The 14,255-nt window shown below is 39.9% G+C and overlaps 1 protein-coding gene across 1 annotated transcript in view; it reads right to left on the reverse strand.

Annotated features, from left to right (window-relative positions):
* Positions 1 to 1,868: 1,868 nt before the first annotated feature.
* Positions 1,869 to 14,255, reverse strand: part of cnih3 (cornichon family AMPA receptor auxiliary protein 3) — a 70,029-nt gene continuing 57,642 nt past the window's right edge. Inside the window, exons 5-6 of the mRNA XM_062410757.1 lie at positions 10,147 to 10,290; positions 1,869 to 3,674 (exon numbers count right to left, since the gene is read on the reverse strand). Coding sequence (XP_062266741.1) covers positions 3,647 to 3,674; positions 10,147 to 10,290 — 172 coding nt within the window. The 3' untranslated portion in view covers positions 1,869 to 3,646. The remainder of the gene's footprint in view (positions 3,675 to 10,146; positions 10,291 to 14,255) is intronic.

Raw genomic sequence — 14,255 nt, forward strand, 5'->3', positions numbered from 1 at the left:
TATCCTCAGCCACAGCCGCCCAGGACAGTGTCTCATTGATCAAACCATCAACCTGGATAAACTTCAGGTCTCCTGTGACCAATGTCCGTCCATTCTACAAAAACTGACTCCCTGTCCTATATTCACAGTTTGGAAAAAGTTTGAACTCTACATGAGTCCCAGGGCTTCTTTCTGAAGGGCCTTCACGTCGACACAGTAGCAAAATGCATCAGCGGGCTTCAGCCCCATACAGTGTGAGATTAAAAGTGGCTCCCTCGCTGTGAAAAGTTCAGGAAACCGAATTTTACAGACAAACCTCAGGTTCCAGACGGCTGAGCACAGTGTGCCAGAGCCGGAGGACAAGAGCTCAGTGTCATTTCACAGCTTTAAGAGGAGCCCTGGTGAGGATTTGGGGAAGAGAGAGAGAGCGCGAGAGAGAGAGAGGGGTGGGATGAGGAGGTGCAGAGTGGGATGGGGGGGCTCATACAGATTAATCACTTCCAGTCTGCACACACACACATATATACACAAACAATGAAGAGCCAAAAGGTCAAGAGCATGTGACTAGTTTAATTAAGAGGAAATACATGGCAGTGATAGAGACAGCACCCAGGTGCATACTGGGCAGACAGACTGTCACCAATCTGTCGAAGCCTGTCTGGCTCAGACACACACAAACACACACTCACTTACGTGTACCTGCACACGCACACAAACACACACACATTAAAACTATTCTTTCACAGTCAGTGATCAATTTAACCATGAAATGTGTATTTAAATGCAGTTCAAACCAATCATCTCAGTCTGCTCCTCTGTGTCACTTCCTGGCTGGACTGTCTTTTACATAATGTCCTTGAATATGTTGATTGTCTTTTTCCCATCACTATCGTGTTTCTGTGTTTTCCAGTCCACCTGTGTCGTTTTTGTTTTGTATACTTCAGTTACATTTTGCACTTTATATATCTGTCCTTTAACCAATGCAGGAGTTTTAACAGACTGTAAAGTGCAGTTTGGCTGGTTTTACTGCGGTAAAGGAGAGTGGAAGTCAAATTCTGAGCAAATAAATTGCAAAATTGAGGAAGGAGATTTACAGTAACTTGACTTTAGCTCTGTGGTGTCAAGGCAAAATTTGCAGTACTGTGTTTTAAAAGCAGAGTGGCTTTTATTTAGCCTAATTTACTAATTAGATTAAGATTAAGATTAAGATGCATTTATTTGTCCCAAACTCATGCACAGGCACACTCATGCAGGTAGGGAAATTTAACCTCTGCTTTTGACCCATCTGGTGCAGGAAACACAGAGTAAGGTGCCTTGCTCAGGGGCACTAGACAGGGTAGGGAGAATCCTCTTGGATTTTTGGACAGATCAATCCAGGTTCGTCTTTTTGTTGTTTCTCCGTGGAGTCGAAACCAGAGACGAACCAGAGACCTTTTCAGCCCATAGTCCAAGTTTCTGCCACTAGTCCACCGCCGCTCCCCAGTTGTGTCTGATGTTCAAGGACATCTAACCACACAATAACATTACAAGTCAATATGTACTTAGTGACATATTGTAGAATACACTCTTATTTTAACCCACCATACGTCTGAATCCTCATACATGTTCATTCATGGTTGAACGGTGGAATATTTTTTCACAGGAAAAAGACTTTCGATCTTTAGGTGGACAGGAACGAATGTTAACTTATGGCATCTAAGTATTCTTTTAGCAATAACGACGAAAATTGTTGGTCTCCTTGAGTTTTTTCTCTACACAGTCACTGTGGGTGAATAGTTTAAATACATGTTTCGACACCATCTCTGTGTTATATCCTATCTAAACATAACATATAGGCAAAAGTATGACGAGTTGACAAATACGGACACCAAGTTTTGATTTTAAAATATTTTTATTTCATAAACAATATCTAAATTTTACGCGGTTGGTCACATACACGGTAAGGATAGAAAATGACTTAGAATAAGAGAAAACAACAAGAAGTGGGCATTCCTATCTGCTCCTTGAGTCCGTGATCAAGTGAGGGATGACGCTGGAGATCTACACACTTGGTATTACCATCCGTCCTCAGACATCCAATCACTTGTAGCCAGCGATACGGACGTGTGTTCACACCTGGCATTAAAGTGTGTCCTGAATGTGTCTCCTGTGACCACTTGTGACAACTAATACCACATGTTAATACCAGGTGCGTACCAAAAGATCTATAAGTGGCAAACTGTGCTACATGTGGAAAGGGGAGGTCCAATCGCCTGCACTGCAGAATTGCCTACGAGCCAGACGCCGAGTGCCCTGCAGCTGCAAGGGACGACCTCTAACCTGCATATGGAAGGGGACTTTATCTCCGGGAAATAACTATATAACATCTCAATATACCCAGGCAGTTCCTCAAATATTATTTGCATCTTCTGCTACTTTTGCTTTTATTCAAATCACTGAGATTATTTCGAGACACCTTTCACTTCCTCTTATTCTTATTTTAGAGTATGGAGGCAAGCTGTCAGCATCTCACAAATAGACATAAATAAATAAATAAATCAATTCGAATACTGGAAAGACAACATTTTGGTCCATGGTGTAAATAGCGCTAGAAAAGCCCCCACCCCCCACCACCCATTATCTTCAAACAGGGCTGGATAGTTCTTTATATGTTGGAAGACCGTCTCCTGTGTGTCTAGACTATCATAAATCGTTTCTAATATATAGCCAAATATTGCGAATATTGTGCAAGATCAAAGACCCTATTTGTGCAAAGACTGTGTGCTCCTCTACTATAAAAGCTTTGACATTTTTCAGTTTTTTTGTGGTTTTACTTCGGTTCCGAGTTCTAGAAAAGTTTCCCACAGTTGAACAACACGAGGACAACACGAAGAAGGCTTTTGCTGTATAGAATACCTTTTGCCATAGATCAATTAGAAATGCCTTTTGTTAAAGAATACACCAAAATTGCACACGTCACAAAAGCCATTCACATAATGTTAGAAAGAGAAGTCCACAGGCCGTGGACCGTTATGTGCCATCTGTGGGGAGATACAAAGAGAACTCTCCTCCCTGGTGCTTCCTCCAGAGCTTGTTTCTCTTCTCTGTACAGTGTGATCCATCCGTCAACTCGTCCATCCACCCCTCGAATCGGGCTCACCGGGGAAGCTACGGTTGGCGAGGCGTCGGCGAGGAATGACTGCGGGTCGGCGAGCGGCGCTGGGCTGGACAGTGCTTCACCGTGTGCTGTGCCTGAGACAAACTGTGCAAACGCTACTGTGCTCTTCGTCCTCCGGGCTACCGGCACTGCTACTGTACAGTGAGTATGGTACCACTCAGAGGATGTGTGTTTATATGTGTGTGTGCGTGTGTGTGATACAAACATTGGCCAGGCAGTGATTAACTTGGGTCTTGCTATGACCAATCAGACTGTAAACAGCAGATTTAGTCTTCAGTTTTTATGTACAGTCGAACATAAAGCAAGTCCTTTCCTCTTTGGGGGCGAGGGCCAGAGCATAGAATGAGCGTCAGCCCCGACGTGTTCATCGTTTGGCTTCACAACACAAAACATGTTTCTCTCATTGTCTTTTTCTGTAAAATGTCCTGTCATTTCAATTCTAGAACTGACCCAAAGGGCAGCCTGTGAATCCAGAGTCCTTTTTTATTTTTCTGTAGTATAAATCAGTTGTTATGAGGTAACCAAGGAGTAGATCATACTGCAACACAAGAGAAGAACAGGAGAAAGGAAGTGAGACGACGCAGACGTGACAAGCAAAAAATTACATAACTATTGAAATCATCTAAAGGCCCATTTGAAGCATTACGTTACAACTTTGTGTGTGTGTGTGTGTGTTTGACATCTCATTCATCCATAGTTCTTGGTGATTGATCTCAATACTGCTGCCTCAGCTGCTCGCATTTTTAAGGGAAGTCAGTTTGTTTGTGTACTTGATGTCAGCAGTTGACTTATTCATCTCGGATTCTGACAAGACAACAGACTTTAATATGTGATGTCCCTTTTGAAGCTTGCATTGTCATAATCTGCATAATCTTCTCTAAAGGCTGAATTTCTGCCATAGAGACACAGTGTCAGGGATCCTGCTATGCACCTTAATGGTCCAAGTTCAATAATAATCAGTCGGGTTAAATTTACATAATGCTCACATTGTTCCTCTTACAAAAGAAAAGTGGAAATCGTTTGTTATAGAATAGCACCATTTCTTATTTCTCTCTGCTCCTGCATTTTTCTTCTACATTTTGGAGTTTTTTGTGCAACAAGTCTGTCAAAATTCCCCAACCAATAGAATGCCAGGTTTAGTGTTGACAAATAAAATGTTCCCGCCCTCGTTGTGTGTTTTCAGTCAAAACAATAATGTGAAATTAATAAGTCCTGCTCTCAGATTAAAAGACCTTATCATTTTGCTGCCAGTCTTACTTGCTCTGCTGTAGCTAATGATGGCTTACGTAACGTTAGCCAATCTCGAAATCACTATGAAACCAACACCACTGTGTCAGTTTGCTGAGTTTATGACTCCTCTCGTCTGTGCAAACCTGTCTTTCATCATCTGATTATGTCCATGCTCACACAAACATGTATGTTTTATGGTTTATATTCCTGAACACTGCTAACAGGAAAAATGTGGAAACTGATCACAACAATATATCAGTGTATGGAGCAATCAATTGAATAAGGTTTATATAATAGGAAGAAATAAGTACAAATTAAATAAATGTTTTGTTTTAAAAATAGCTGTAATTTTGTTTAGATGTATCTTAGCATTAATCACATTGGTGAGCCCTTACAATTAGACTTAGATCTGTATCAGAAGCTTAAATAAGATAACAGTCTGGATTTTAAGAGAGGCATAATCATTGTGACAAAATATATTTTACCACCAAGTACGGTAAATAACATTGAATTGCTAAACTAAATCCCAATTTTTTACATTCTTTCTACACTGCATTGCAATTTTACAGGGGTTCTTCTGCTATGATGTAAAAATGTAAAGGAAACAATCCTTCCTGGCATGTTCGTGTTGTTTTTTATTTCCAAGAATACACCAGCAGTGAAAAACCTTGCAGCTGAATGAAAAATAAAAAAAAGCAGAGCTGATGAGCATCATGTAATGTAATGAGAATGTAAACAATAAGCTGTAAGACACATTGCTGCGAAGTGTAATGTGATTCCACCAGGGTGATGCTTCGACACCAATGAGCTTCAGTCAAAATACTATATATGATTATGTGTACCTGGAAAACAAACAGGATGATTAAGCATCACATGAGACGTCAACAGCATAAAAATCACAGATTGGGAAGTCAACACTTTTTCAGTTTCTCTGAGCTGTGACTTGACAGGAACTCAGATTTGCATCTCGCTGACAGTAACTCATGACTCCAAACTGCAGTATTCATCCCAGAGTCATCAGGAGTGAACGATTTCTCCTCAGGGTCTTGTTGTCCTACAGTTACAAACTTGCAGAACCAGGGACAGGCTGGTCTGCATGTTTTGTCAAAGCCCAGACTCGGTTGGGAATTTATAACTGACCCATAAATATGTGGGTTTACATTTGATTGATTTATTTAGATGTTGTAAACTGTATGTGAGTGGGTTTATTATCTATAAGCATTGCTGTAAATAATCTCTGGATAAAAGAAATGAGATGGTGGAAGTCATGTCTTTGTATATGTGCATTGTCTCATCTATATTTGAAGAAAACCTGCAGTCTCTCCTGCTTTCCAGAGTCGCTTTTGTTAAGCTTATATCTAAAGGCTCTATATTTTTATTCTGGGACTCCACTAGAGCAGCTTTGCATGATTCATAGTTCAAATAACGTCTTTATTTATCATAAATGACCTGTTATGCAACCCCTACGACTGAAACAGGCAGTCCAAGCTCAGGCCTCCTCAACAGCCCACTCTCTCTCATTGATCGAACTTCTTAAACATAACGTATATAAACATCTTTCTATATACGCCTCTCTTAATGTGGGAATTGTGCTAAAATGCTGCCAGGGGTGGTACAAAAAAGCTAATAATGCAACTAGAACATTAGCATAATTTGACATTAACTAAAGACTGTATGCTAAAATATGACTTGTGTCATGAGATACTGCAGCAGAGAAATACTTCTCTCAAAAATGTGAAATACAGTTGCATTGCTACATTTCCACGACTACTTATCACACTGTTTACAACATTAACAACAACAAAATAATCCTTATGATAATGATGATTGTAATAAAATCATTCAGCACTGTAATATTTTTATGTTCATGGTTGGGGTGGGGGTGGGGGGGAGAAATACAATAACAAACACTTTCTGTTTGTTTAATTGTGAAAGTCCAGCTGGGTTTTTAATGAGCGTAATCAGCCATTAGACCAGGATCTGCATTATAACTGTAGCAAAGTGCAATTAGGTCCCAGGATCATTATAGCTAACGTCAGGTGAAATTGTGCTGAACACAGGCTCCTCACAAGACACCTTATTACACAGTAACAACATGTGGTAATGAGGTAACATCCAATTATTATAATTAGAGTGCAGTGCAGCCTTGCATGTTAATGTGTGAGGTGAAAGGACAGGAAATCTAATTTCCTTCAACTATTACGGGATTTTCACCAAACGCTGTAATGTTTTAAACTTCTTTCAAGACAGTCTCCGAGTTTCAACAGGCTCCTGATTCTCCAATATTCTTTCATTGAAGGAATTTTAAGCAATTCATAAAAATGTATAGGACATTCGTGTCTTGTGACTCAGTGCAGCATGCTTTAAAATCTATCTCTACAAACAGTATACTAAAGTTAATAGTCTACCTTGTTGTTAAGATATATGTCTTATTGCAAGTTGTATTGCAGTATTGACCCTTCAAGTTTTGTTGCGTCAATCTATGTTCACATTGCTACATGTAGTCAGTGGATCCACTGTGCTACAAGAGTAAACCTTGAATGAACACCTTTGCTTCTACGTCACTGGAAAATGACCACAGGCATTGGTCCGTAGCTCAATGGCTGCCAGTGATAAACATTCTAGATAATGATGAAGTCATAAGTACAGACATTTTCATCTGTCCAGTTAATGAGCAAAGGTGTGTGTGTATCAGTGTATTTGTGTGTGTTTGTGAGCATATACAAAGGGCAGATTGTTATGTACTCTGGAAGGTGGAAGGAGCAGCAGTTGGGATAAAAAAGGTATGACTTGTAAATGTACAGCAGGATGACAGTCACGACACGCAGGGCAGGCGCATCCAACATCATGCTGAGGACCAGGACGTTAGAGCACAGGGTTTAAAAAAAAAATACAGAGGCCTGTATTCTTCTTCCATGGGGAAAAAAAGGGATTAGACACCTGAGTGCATCACATTACACACAGTCTCCACAGAGGAGAGAGGGAAGAGAGAGGCTGGAGGGTAAAGATCAGAGGTCACATTCTGAGGGAGACTGTTATCCAGGCAGGGCGTCGTTCTGCTGAGGAAAGTGAGATTTATGTATAATGATATTGTGCTAAATCATAAAAAAATGTCTCTTGGTTTCTAGGTCTTGATTTATCAACTGAAACATTAAGTAGTTCTATCTCAATGAACAACATACAACGTAAATAGATGAGTGTGTGTATAAATGTATTAATCTGCTCAATTCCCCCTGAGCTTCTTTCCTCCTGCTGTCGCCCAGATGGACAACGTCAAGAGTTATAGAGTGATTCCAGTTGGTCATCTGCACTGGATATGCTCCCCTGCCCGACCAAAGAGGATTTTACATCACCCCTCACCCAGGTGTGATGCTGAGTGCTCAGGTGCAGAGTGTTCTTTCTTCTCTGTGTCTATGTGTCTGTGAGGGCTTGCACAATTTAATTTGGTGTATATGTGAGTGTAAGATTTATTGTGAGGGTGTGAAGGATCTTTGGGTCACAGATGCAAGAGAGTGACCCGGAGTGTGTTTGGTTTCAGGGAGCGGTGAGAGAGAAGGGTCAGTGTCATGATATAAGAAAACAGAAACAAAGCCCCACAGAGCAGGTTTCAGGTCTCTTCACTTCCAATTCAACCGGTTCTATTTATTCATCAAATCATCTCTTTGTGTTGACCAACAATATGTTTGCCCTGCACATCTGTCAGTGTATGTGGCCAAAATGAATCAACATGATAGAGTTGATTCACAAAGATTTGTGAATGAAAGAATACTACATTTAGATGCTGGTCAGCTCCCAGGTTGATGCTGAACTGTGATTTTTTTTGTTCCTACATGAAAATCAGACCATGTTTGATATCCAAAATACGTCTAAAAAGTGTTTCTCTTGAATTTGGCTGAACTGAAAGTGAATGGGCCATCACTGTGCTTAGTAAAGGGCTATACCTCACATCTGCTGCTGCTGCTGGTGCCGCTGCTGTTGTCAGTGGTCTTTAAAACATCAGATCAATCCAACATGAGCTGAGGCAGGAAAGGATGGAGTGAGATGGAGAAGCAAGATGATTTAAGGACAGGAAGAATGCTCTGTTTACAGCTGTAGTCAGCCGGTGTCCACAAGTGTACATACAAACATACAGTAATAGTTTATATTGATAATGCACTGGTATATGAAAATGAACGTGATGTGAGCATAAAAAAAAGACATATATCGGTTACCCTTTTGTCTGTTTCTTCTAATTATTGCTACTATATCATGCCAGGAGGGAGTATACTCTATAGTGTGAAAATTTCCGATTCATAAATACATCGTCTTTACGATTAATGATGAAAGGTTATAGTCATTATGATGATATCTTAGGAAGAGCAAATTGCTTTTGCCAAGGGAATGAGACCAGGTATATACGATATCTTAAAAAACATCCAGTGGGATCAACACAAAGCGGCGCCTCATCTCTCTGGAATATCTTGATTTTATGATATATTGTCATCACGATAAAGGTTAACTTGTAAGAGGTCTAGTGAAGATATTTCTATTAAAAACACATAAATACACCGAAAATATTTAGCGTTATAGAAAGAGGACAACACATCATTGCTCATGATGTTGCTTTTCTACCTGTGTGGTATTGCTGTGATAAACATGTTAACAGCATACAAACATACCTGCTGCCTAAAAAGACATAACAACAGCACATCATACAAGGGTGGGACCTAACCAACCTAGCAGCATGTATTAAATGTTTTATCACAGCATAATCGCACGCATAGAAGAGCAACTTCATGTTAAAGTTGCAATCCTTTTCAGGTTCGGGAATAATTTGTAATCAAAAATCGCCTTAGATCTGTGCTAATACTGCCCTGTCTACAGAGACGCCAAATCCCCAAAGTACAATCTGCAACTGGCTCCACAAAAATCTCAAGCTACGTGGCTATACAGCTGAAAGCCATACAGCCACAGCAGCCATGTATGATATTAATAATTGAATGCAAGCTTGGCCTCCATAAAATGGTGATTTTATGAAACACTGTGGTAGCCATATGGAAGATTGTAAAGGTCCAATTTTCTTCAAAGCAATGTTATTCTTTCAATTTACTATCCTAGCATAGAATATCAAAAAAAGATAAGGATTGTACCTTTAAGTGTTTCCATTGATAAGACCTATTAGAGGGATATTTCCAGGTTCCACACACTGCAGCACCCACATGACACATGGGACAGGAATCCGGAGTGATTAATAACAGCATCGTTAGACATGGACAGGACCATTGAGTGCATTTCAAAGGAAAGATATCTAGCAAAAACAATGGCAAATATCAGGCACATGTTAAATCAAGAAGCAATCTAGAGACGTAGTTTTATCCATGTACAGTGGTGCTTGTCAATGAAGTAAAGAATCAAATTCTCTTAACATCACATGCATTATCAGTAGTGTCCCTACATACACTTATTATTAGCCTAACAAACCTAGAGTACATGAGAGAACTTGCATGTGATTGCCAGAAAATTGGTTACTTTATTCAGTGATTTGCACTCACATTGCTTTGTCAGAACTGGGGAATCAAACAAGTTAAATGCCCACACGATAGAAGCAGGGTTGGAATCAAAAGCGATGTGAGTGTAAATATTTCTTTTTCACAATTTTCCTTCAAAAACAGGTCTAATACATGTTTTAAAACAGTACCTTCAGTTCCGCTTTTTGTAAACTCCAACTGTTGCAATTAGATTAATGTAATCTATTTTAAATGTAATCCAATCATGTCCCACACTATCTGCCTTGTGCTCACCAGTAGAGATAGTAGAAGAAGGAGAGGACAAAGAAGGACAGCTTGCACCACGCCTCCTTCAGGCAGAACTTGAGTGTGTCGCCGTTCATCACGGACGCCGGGTCGTAGAGCAGCTCCTTAGTATCCGTTGGGGAATGAAAGTACCTACCACAGAGGGCAAAGACCACACCGCGGGTAGTTGACCCGTTCCAGAACCCAGGGGTAGGGGGAAAGAAAGGAGGGAGGGAGGCAGGGTAGATGGCGGAGGAAATGGGAAAGACAAATTATGGACAAAGATGGCATGATGAGTTAGGCGGAGCACCATCATGCAGAAGATGTGGGTGAAATAGCAATTGAGTAGGCTTGAGGTGATTGACTGTTTGCGAAACTCCTTGTCTTGCCTGTCAAGCTTCAGAATTCTCCACATGCTGAAGCCATGATCATGCCGCTATAATGAAGTAGGTAATTTTTTTTTACCTACTTTAACTTTAAATGTAAATGCTAGCATGTTAACTACCTTTAAACTGCCAGTTATAACCTAGTGTTACTCCAAAGGCTAAGGGGGGTATCATTAGCTAACCATGTTAACTACAGGTTACATTTGAAAAAACATCAACTCTGTTCTGGACTAGAACGCCCAGGTTAAGCATGATTATATATACTGCTAGGGTTTAGGCTAACATTAGCTGCTTTCTCATGTTCTGTCCTGGATTAGGAGCAGTTTAACCTCAAGCGACTCTAGCCAAACTCAGCATGACACTCGAGATATGTGATTTAATAAACTCAAAGCTTTCTTCCTTCCTTCAAAATTGGGATCCAACGGATCTCTAAAGTCATCCAGCATTGACGGTTAGCCTGGGGTAATCAATGTTTGGATATATATATATATTACAGCAGCTCTAATAGGATTTCAATTATTGATAACCACTGTAGCCAAATGCGAAAGGCTTGGAGCCTGACGAGATAGATTATTGTTTAGTGCGGAATCCTGCTGCCTAGCAAGGATGGACAATCACTATCTAGACGTAAGATAACTGATGGCGCATGTTACTGGGAATTTCAAATCACTCCATACTACATATGTGCCATAAATGGAAAGCTTGACAGGTGTAGAAAAAGTAAGGGTAGCAGCAAACAGTCAATCAGGGATATAAGTTGATGGGACTTATCTTGTCGAGAAACAGTTTGTTTCCAACAAGATAAACAAAGCATGAATCAATACAGTATTTCAGTAGATATTCAAATATATTTTCACCAAGGTCAGTTCGACAGGTATCAGGGATGCGGTTCCTTACTCCTGTCAGCCTCAGTTGTTTAATTACAACTCAGATTTTCTTATGCATTAACATGATTCAAAGAGTAATTTTGTTCTGTTTCAAATTAATTTATATGATTGTTTTATGGCTGAAGAGAAAATCCACCCTATAAGAGAATCTGCATAAAATATTTTAAGGGTTTTAGCTTAATCAATATTTGTAAACAGCGGTCTCTCTATCTCCCTCTTAAGCTGTGTCAAATGAAGGTGTGTCACCAAAACAAAACCCAAAATCTGGTGGTGATTAATAGCAGAGTAGGGGCTGGGGGAATTGGAGGATTCTTCCAGGAGCTTTTACATCCCAGTGAGACCTATCTCAGGAGGGCTGTTACAATTATGAAATCAAGCCGCTCTGTGAAGTGCCGGCATTTGATTTGAGAGAGAGCTGTTCATGCACTGATGCAATTGCCTTCTCCCTGGTTTTATAGGGTGAAGTTTGCCTTTAGTGGACCCCAGGGTTGATACAAATGAACAGGAATCTGTTACAACAGATTACTGAACATTATGGTAGGGACCAGATGCATTCAGATGGTTTGCTTCTTCTTACTCCTTGGTAGTTTAGTCCATACAGACCATCATAATGAATTGCACATTCAAATGATGGCTTGAGTGGTTTGATGGGTAATGAAGTCTAACCAGAAAGCTGCCATCACGGCTAATGCATGTGGCCTGTTCTGTCGTAACCAGGTGAACAGATGGTTAATGCATGGCCATACTGAATGTTCATTGGTTTTTAATGATTGTGAAACATTGCACATTTGGTTGACATGAATTAATTACAATGTACATTCACTAAGTCACTGTTACTGTCGGCCAAGTATGACTCATGCATGTGTGAAATACTCTATAATGCAGCAGAAAATGCATCTTGATGTAGTCTGAGTGAAACAGGGGTCTTTGTAATGAGTCACTGAACATCATTACCATGTATTCTTGCAACATTTACATGCACAAATGACTGATGATGAGGTAAACAAGATAATATAATAGTTAACGATACGATTTGCTAATAAATTGTCATTTAAAATAAAAAAACAACACCATTTGTTACACTATTCCCCTGAGCAAAGGTAACAGATGTCACAAGAGTGAGATGCGTAAACAAATCTTTTGCAATATGTTAAACAACACATGCACGCACGCACACACACACACACAGACACTTTGAGAATGATTTCGCTGGCACCCAAAGCATTCTAAGAAACTGCACACTGCCAGTTTTCCTTAAAATTTCGCATCACACACCCACGTTCACATATTGTGAGAACTTATTTGTTTTGATAAACAACCAAATATTCCCCACAAATGAAGCAGCCAGTTACATATTCGCATGACTAATGCGATCATTAATTCTCCACTGAGGCCGAGCACATTGTCTCTCTGCGTGTTGCTCTGTCACACTTTGAGCCAAAGGAACAGCCCTAACAGGCCAATGAGGGACTTTATACACCATCATCACTTTAATTTAGGTAATCCGGGTGACAAAGCATTGTACACACTGGATTACTACTCCAAAATCTAAAGCTCTCCAATCTCGTTGTCCCAGTATCTTCTACGTATATGGCTCCAATTTTCCATTCTTAGATATTTGATTATTATTACGTTGCGTAATAGCAAAAATTATTGAGCCACCTAGGTGACTCCTCCGGATAACCTTCTGCGGTTTTGTCAAATAAGCTCATTCGAACATTATCTAGGGCTTTTTCGAGGAGCTGGCAGGAGACCCTCTGGACCATCAGTCGTCAAGTTGTAGTACAAGACAAAACTGAGGAGCATGTTCCCATTATTAGTGCTCTTTGGAGGATCCAATAATAATTAAAAAATAATTTGGAAATATCTGCCCCATTTATCTTGTGCAGTTTATATTACACCTAATATCGCTCCTTCTCCATATATCCACCTCCCAAGCCCCTTGGCTACATGTTTCACTGATCTACAGTTGATGTGGAAAAATCCAGAACATTGCAGCAATATACATGTCAGCCCTTCTGAACCAGGATGTTGCCTGAACCCACTTCCTATGTATGTTATGTATTTACATGTTTTCCGTGTTGCAAAGTAGTCCTGACATTCCCTGGAATTGGATGTGTACCACAAAGGTAGTGGACAAGGCATATATGAGAAGAACAGATTTCCCGAGGTCAGAAAGACATTTTATTTTCAAATAATTAGTTTCATATTTTTTTTATATTTTTCAGTGGTTTAAGCAGAAATGTCAAACAAGAAACAACTCTTGTATTGTAAAATTGGATAAAATGCATTCAATTAAATGTTTTGCCTTAATTGAGCCCTTTGTTGAAAGCAGCTAGAGCTTTGAGTCTTCTTGAGACTGCCTGTCATCTTCATGTCTCTGCACAGATGTTTTCTATGAGGTTTAAATCTGGGCTTTGGCCACACCACTTAAGTACAGTGTTGACTTTTAGTAAAGGAATTAATAAGACTTTTAAATCTTGACACTTCTTAATTACCTGTGACTTAATTAAACAGACATGAAAGTGGATGAAATGTATTATTTGAACAAATTTACATTTTGAATGTGGGTTATTATGAACTGCTGCAGTGAAGAGCTTTCTACGGGGTTTGAATGGTCACTGACCTTTCCTATTGCACCACCCTCAGGACAAACACTTCATACGTAAAGCTAATGTTAAAGCTGTGAGTACAAATTAAACATCAGTATATAACAGATGCCAATGCGAAAGGGCAAAGTGTCAGGTTTTCCAGTCTTCTTGGGTAAACGTAGGCAGATGGTTTGCGGACTTATTAAGTCTGTTCTTTGGGTTAGTCTCCCCCCCCTCTAAATCTTAACTGCATT

The sequence above is a fragment of the Platichthys flesus genome, chromosome 18, assembly GCF_949316205.1.
Source record: "Platichthys flesus chromosome 18, fPlaFle2.1, whole genome shotgun sequence".
Lineage (NCBI taxonomy): Eukaryota > Metazoa > Chordata > Actinopteri > Pleuronectiformes > Pleuronectidae > Platichthys > Platichthys flesus.